Source organism: Dermochelys coriacea, chromosome 2 (genome assembly GCF_009764565.3).
Source record: "Dermochelys coriacea isolate rDerCor1 chromosome 2, rDerCor1.pri.v4, whole genome shotgun sequence".
NCBI classification, from domain to species: Eukaryota; Metazoa; Chordata; order Testudines; family Dermochelyidae; genus Dermochelys; species Dermochelys coriacea.
The window spans coordinates 187,387,244-187,394,014 of record NC_050069.1 but is presented as its reverse complement, the minus strand read 5'-3'; the positions used below and the strand labels follow the sequence as shown (position 1 = coordinate 187,394,014).

General features: G+C 41.9%; 1 protein-coding gene across 1 annotated transcript; it reads right to left on the bottom strand.

The window, feature by feature from the left end:
• Positions 1 to 417: 417 nt before the first annotated feature.
• LOC119850669 (C-C chemokine receptor type 8-like) lies at positions 418 to 2,234 on the bottom strand. The gene is given in 5 exon segments (XM_038389093.1): positions 418 to 670; positions 672 to 798; positions 801 to 1,169; positions 1,172 to 1,290; positions 2,230 to 2,234. Coding segments are annotated over 5 exon segments (873 nt in total).
• Between the last annotated feature and the right edge of the window lie 4,537 nt (positions 2,235 to 6,771).

Sequence of the window (6,771 nt, the reverse complement as noted above, 5' to 3'; positions counted from 1 at the left end):
GACTGAGAATTTTAATTGAAAGTTAAGTCCTCCCAACTACAATGTGAAATAATCTATTTACTAAGCTGCCTGAAGAGGGATAGCTCAGTGGTTTGAGCATTAGCTTGCTAAACCCAGGGTTGTGAGTTCAATCCCTGAGGGGGCCATTTGGGGCAAAAATTGGGGATTGGTCCTGCTTTGAGCAGGGGGTTGGACTAGATGATCTCCTGAGGTCCCTTCCAACCCTGATATTCTATGAAGTATTTTCTTTCAAAGTCACTGATACTATATCACATCAAATGCATCCCTGAATTGGTTGTATTTAGCCCATTGTATTTTACAGGACAGGGTCAGCAACAGAAGCATGTAAGGACTGGGTGCGCATGGAAGAGGTACTATAGTGACTCTAAGAGACGGGTCTTTGCAAGTCAATAAGAATCATACATGTATTTGGAATATTTCATGAAGGTATTTCTTGAACTTTTCACCCACAAAAGCATAGATCACTGGGTTCAGGCAGCAGTGGATGAAGGAGATGGTTTCAGTTACCTGCAGGGACAGGTCTAGGCTTTTGCTCATCTCGCAGTCATCTATGATGTGCAGGCTTTGCAAAGAAACCAGAAAAATCACTATGTTGAAGGGCGTCCAGAAGAGGAAAGACACAACTACAGCCAAGAAAACCAGCTTTAAGCTTGTTTCGGTTCATGCATCTCTGCAGGTTTTACAAGATGTGGGAGTAACAGAAAATGAGTGCGCCAAATGGGATCAGGAAGTCCATTATATTCACTTCAAAATTGATTAAAAGTTTCCAATAGTCCTATTATACTGGTAATAAGATGCACATTTCATAATGCCATCTTCATTAAATTCTTGGATGAATAAAATATTTGGTACTGAAGCTAAAATGGCCACTGACCAAACAGCGAGGCTTATAACAATGCTCAGCATAGTTGTTCGAACTTTCCGAGCGTACACAGCATGGACGATAGCTAAATACCTATCTATACTCATTAGGGTTATGAAGAATATGCTGCTGTAGAAGCCAATGTAGTAAATTCCACATATTATTTTACACATTGCATTTCCAAAAGTCCATTGGCCTGAAGCATAATGAGCCAGGAAGGGTGGGGAGAAAACATAAAGCAGGCCAGAGACGGCGAAGTTCTCCAAAAAGACATAACTTAGCTGGTCAGTTTCTTGCAAACTACCAGAACACAGATGACCAAGCTGTTTCCCACCAAGCGGAACATGAATACCACACAATAAAAGACTGGAAAAAATACTGATCCAAAGATCTCAATGTTCTCCGTGCTGCAGGTGGAACCCCACTTGGAATAGTAATCATAAAAAGTAGATGACTTGTCTCAGTTGAATAATTCATCATGAGGTGACCTGTTCAAGAGCACAGAATTTAATACAACCCAACAATCCTATTGGTTAGTTAGTAATCTAAGCACAATTCTGCCCTGACACCTCACACAACTCAACAGGATTGTACAGGCTGTAAAGGGATAGAATTTGGCCCCAAGGACAGGCTAGCCTGTTCAGTTAAAAGAACATTTCGCCCTCAAGCCTCACACAACACCTGAACCAAATCAAAGCTTTTTTTGAAGTTTGAAAATATTTGGCTAACTTTTGGGTTTCATTAGATTTATTTTTTGTGAGTATCTCCGCTTTCAGTTATTATTGTCAAAATCCCACGAGAAAGGTTGTTCCCCAATGCTTAATTTGTGCCAAGGCTTGTCAGGGCTGAGCTTCGTCACTTCAGGGCTTGGCAGTTTATAGCCTCAGCACTTCTGGGCTTCCTCTTTCAGTTATGAAAGTAAAAAAATTGCTTGCACCCTAATTGCTTGAGCCTCAGCACCTCTTTCATTGCATATTAAGCACTGCTGTTCCCAAACTATTTCCATGAAAATGAAAAGAGGAAATACTGGGAAGCCCACAAGATAACTTCTCACAGGGTTTCCTACTCAGTTTTACTAGAGATCCAGAGATGGCGACAGGCTAGCATTGGGGAGAAACTGGATTTGTGACTTTCGTGGCTGGTGTGTCAGGGATGTGATGTGTTTCCATGAAAAGGGGAACACCGAATAGTATGTTAGTGAGCAGAAGAATTTTGAGAGCCTGGTTACCTAGAAAATTGCAATGAGGCCTAAATCCTGTCGCCAGCGCTCAGCCTGAAAGAATGGTGCTCATGGGGATTCCCAATCACTGTGCATCTTGTTCAGCGGATTAAGGAACCAGACTCACTTCATGGTGCATAATTAAAGCATCAATAAAACTGAGGTAGGGAACATGCTGAGCACCCGATTGGTTATCATTTCCTTGTTTCTAAACTATATTCTAAACTATGCCCTCCCACTTTTTACCTGTTGTAAGGCGAGCAACAGGGGGCAGGAGGTGGAGAGGAACAAGCGAGGGACGTGGCCTCCGGGGAAGAGGTGGTGTGAGGGCATGGCCACAGTTTGGGCACCTGTGACCCCCCACACTTTTAGGGAGCTTCTGTTGCTCCTGAGTCTGGTTTACCTGTGTGTTAGTATAGTTGAAAGAGATATTAGAGTTATATGAATGTGCTTAGTGTTAGACTTTATGGAATGCTTGTAGGATGCTGCGTATATTAATCCTACTTACAATATCTTGTTGTGTATCTGAAGTTAATGACAATTCGAGATTGTTGAATAACAGGCTCGAAGATTATCAATCAGAGATTAGTACAGCACTTCACAGAATTCAGAAAGAATGGAAATATTACCACCCTTTGATGTGATGATGATGAAGAGCTGGCTATGGTGTCTCTCCTTCACCGTAACTGGAGGGACTTGCAGTTTCATTCCCTAACTAAGTTCCAACTCCACTGTTATTATATAAGTTTTTAAACAAAGAAATCTCTTTGTCAGAAGAAATATACATTCTATACATTTCTATACATTGTATACACCTGATTTATGTTATGTGTGAAGGCTTAATTATTTACAGCTGAAAGGACTAACAATTCTATAAGATAATAATAGCATTCAGTGGCTCTTTCTTCCCCCATAATCATTCTTCACTATTGATTCCCCAATAGGAAACAGCAGCTGTAACAATCATCCCTCATCAAATTTCCCAGTTTTATATATGCTTATGTACTCATTATATATATGTGTGTGTGTAAGGGAATGGTTTCCAAGAACATCTGGAGTTCTATAGGTCAAAGAGATTATTAGATACAGTCTAATGCATAGAATTCCTGAAGAGTTATTTATTGGTCAAGGACAGCTGCAGCTGCACAGGAGCCAGCAAACAGGAGAGTTTCAGTGGGAGTTTGTAAGGGGAGTTTGTATTGTGGTGCTTGTTTGGGGTTTGTTTTGCTGTGGGTGGTGGTGTTGTGGTGTGGTTTGTGTTTCCCCGATTTACAGGATTTAGGTGGGAAGGCTATGACAGGATACAGAGGCAGCAGTGGGAGTGACCCATGTCATGGAAGACACAATGAGGATGACTGGATGTGGAAGCTGCGGTATGTACATGATCCTGGAGGGGGGACCTGGTAAGAGTTTCATCTGCATGAAGTGCCGTCTGATAGAGCTGATGGAGGAAAAGATCCGAGGTTTGGAGATGCAGGTGGAAAGTCTGGTTGAGTTTAGAAAGGGGTTCGAGCAAATTATGGAGCAAAGACATGACGTATCTGAAGGGAAAAGCTCAGACTTCCAGATGGAAGCAGGACTGAGGAATTCTGAGGGGAGACTGGGTGAGGAAAGTGGTCAGTGGAAACATGTGACTAAAAGAACCAGGCAGAGGAAAAGACGGGCTAGTGAAGGAGAAATAGAGCTCAAGAACAGGTTTGCAGAGTTGGAAAATGAAGAAGGGGCTCAGCAGGTAGTCACTGAAGGTGGAAGGGCAAGGAAGAAGAGAAGAGCGGCTAATCCTATAGGAAAAGGGGAAGAGTCAATGGAGACTACACCAAATATGAGCCCCAGGAGGATAGAGGATGGGTTGAAGAGGATTATAAGGGAGAATAGGAATGGAAAGAACTTGCATCCAGAGGAAACGGGATAGATTGGAGAATAGCACCATCACCAGGAAAAGGCAGGTCTATGTGATCAGGGACTCTTTACTGAGAAGAATAGACAGGCCTGTAACTGTGATCCAGAGCTGATCCAGAGACTAGAAGGGTATGCTGTCTTCCAGGTGCTAAGACACGGGATGTAGACCTGAGGTTGAAAAGGATCCTAAAGGGAGCAGGAAACAATCCCCTAATTATTCTTCATGTGGGAACAAATGATACGGCTAGATTCTCGCTGGAAAGTATTAAGGGAGACTATGCTAGGCTGGGGAAGATGCTTAAGGAAATAGAGGCTCAGGTGATCTTTAGTGGGATTCTGCCTGTTCCTAGAGAAGGGCAACAAAGGTGTGACAAGATTATGACTATCAACAGATGGCTTAGGTAGTGGTGCTATTAGGAGGGCTTTGGGATGTATGGGCACTGGGAGGCATTCATGGACAGAGGACAGTTCTCTCAGGATGGACTTCATCTGAGTACGGAAGGAAATAGACTTCTAGGATGGAGGCTGGCACAACTGAATAAGAGAGCTTTAAACTAGGAATTAGGGGGAGATGGTTGGGAGATGTCCAGGTAATCTCCACGCCAGATTTTAGCATTGAGAAGGAAAGAAGACAAAGTAAGAAAGGATACAGCCGTGGGTAGGAGAATGTATATAAGGAGGAAGGGCAGTGTGGATACCAGTCTAATAGGTTATACTGGCTGTAGAATGACCGTGTCTAATAGGGTACAGAATGTGAGCGAGGCCAAACAGCAAAAATTAAGATGTCTGTACACTAATGGGAGGAGCCTAGGTAACAAAATGGAGGAACTAGAGCTACTGGTGTAGGAAGTGAAACCAGATATTATAGGGATAACAGAAACATGGTGGAATAGAAGTCATGACTAGACTACAGGTATTGAAGGGTATGTGCTGTTTAGGAAAGACCGAAATAAAGGTAAAGGTGGTGGAGTAGCACTGTATATCAATGATGAGGTAGAATGTAAAGAAATAAGAAGTGGTGGAATGGATAAGACAGAGTCCATCTGGGAAAAAATTACATTGGGGAAGAAAACTATTAGAGCCTCCCCTGGGATAGTGCTTGGGGTGTGCTATAGACCACCGGGATCTAATTTGGATATGGATATCCAATGTTTTTAATGAAGTAAATACTAATGGAAACTGCTTGATCATGGGAGATTTTAACTTCCCAGATAGAGACTGGAGGACCAGTGCTAGTAATAATAGGGTTCAGATTTTTCTAGATGCGATAGCTGATGGATTCTTTCATCAAGTAGTTGCTGAACCGACTAGAGGGGATGCCATTTTAGATTTGGTTTTGGTGAGCAGTGAGGACCTCATAGAAGAAATGGTTGTAGGGGATAATCTTGGTTCAAGTGATCATGAGCTAATTCAGTTCAAAATGAACGGAAGGATTAACAAAAATAAATCTGCAACTAGGGTTTTTGATTTCAAAAGGGCTGACTTTCAAAAATTAAGGAAATTAGTTAGGGAAGTGGATTGGACTGAAGAACTTATGGATCTAAAGGCAGAGGAGGCCTGGGATTACTTTAAATCAAAGCTGCAGAAGCTATTGGAAGCCTGCATCCCAAGAAAGGGGAAAAAATGCATAGGCAGGAGTTGTAGACCAAGCTGGATGGGCAAGCATCTCAGAGAGGTGATTAAGAAAAAGCAGAAAGCATACAGGGAGTGGAAGATGGGAGGGATCAGCAAGGAAAGCTACCTTATTGAGGTCAGAACATGTAGGGATAAAGTGAGACAGGCTAAAAGTCAAGTAGATTTGGACTGTGCAAAGGGAATTAAAACCAATAGTAAAAGGTTCTATAGCCATATAAATAAGAAGAAAACAAAGAGAGAAGAAGTGGGACCTCTAAACACTGAGGATGGAGTGGAGGTCAAGAATAATCTAGGCATGGCCCGTATCTAAACAAATACTTTGCCTCAGTCTTTAATAAGGCTAAAGAGGCTCTTAGGAATAATGGTAGCATAACAAATGGGAATGAGGATATGGAGGTAGATATTACCATATCTGAGGTAGAACCGAAACTGAAACAGCTTAATGGGACTAAATGGGGGGGCCCAGATAATCTTCATCCAAGAATATTAAAAGAATTGGCACACGAAATTGCAAGCCCACTAGCAAGAATTTTTAATGAATCTGTAAACTCAGGGGTTGTACCGTATGATTGGAGAATTGCTAACATAGTTCCTATTTTTAAGAAAGGAAAAAAAGTGATCTGGGTAACTACAGTCCTGTTAGTTGTTGACATCTGTAGTATGCAAGGTCTTGGAAAAATTTTTGAAGGAGAAAGTAGTTAAGGACATTGAAGTCAATGGTAAATGGGACAAAATACAACATGGTTTTACAAAAGGTAGATCGTGCCAAACCAACCTGATCTCCTTCTTTGAGAAAGTAACAGATTTTTTAGACAAAGGAAACGCAGTGGATCTAATTTACCTAGATTTCAGTAAGGCGTTTGATACCGTGCCACATGGGGAATTATTAGTTAAATTGGAAAAGATGGGGATCAATATGAAAATTGAAAGGTGGATAAGGAATTGGTTAACAGGGAGACTACAGCAGGTCCTACTGAAAGGTGAACTGTCAGGCTGGAGGGAGGTTACCAGTGAGTACCTCAGGGATCAGTTTTGGGACCAATCTTATTTAATCTTTTTATTACTGACCACGGCACAAAAAGTGGGAGTGTGCTAATAAAGTTTGCGGATGATACGAAGCTGGGAGGTATTGCCA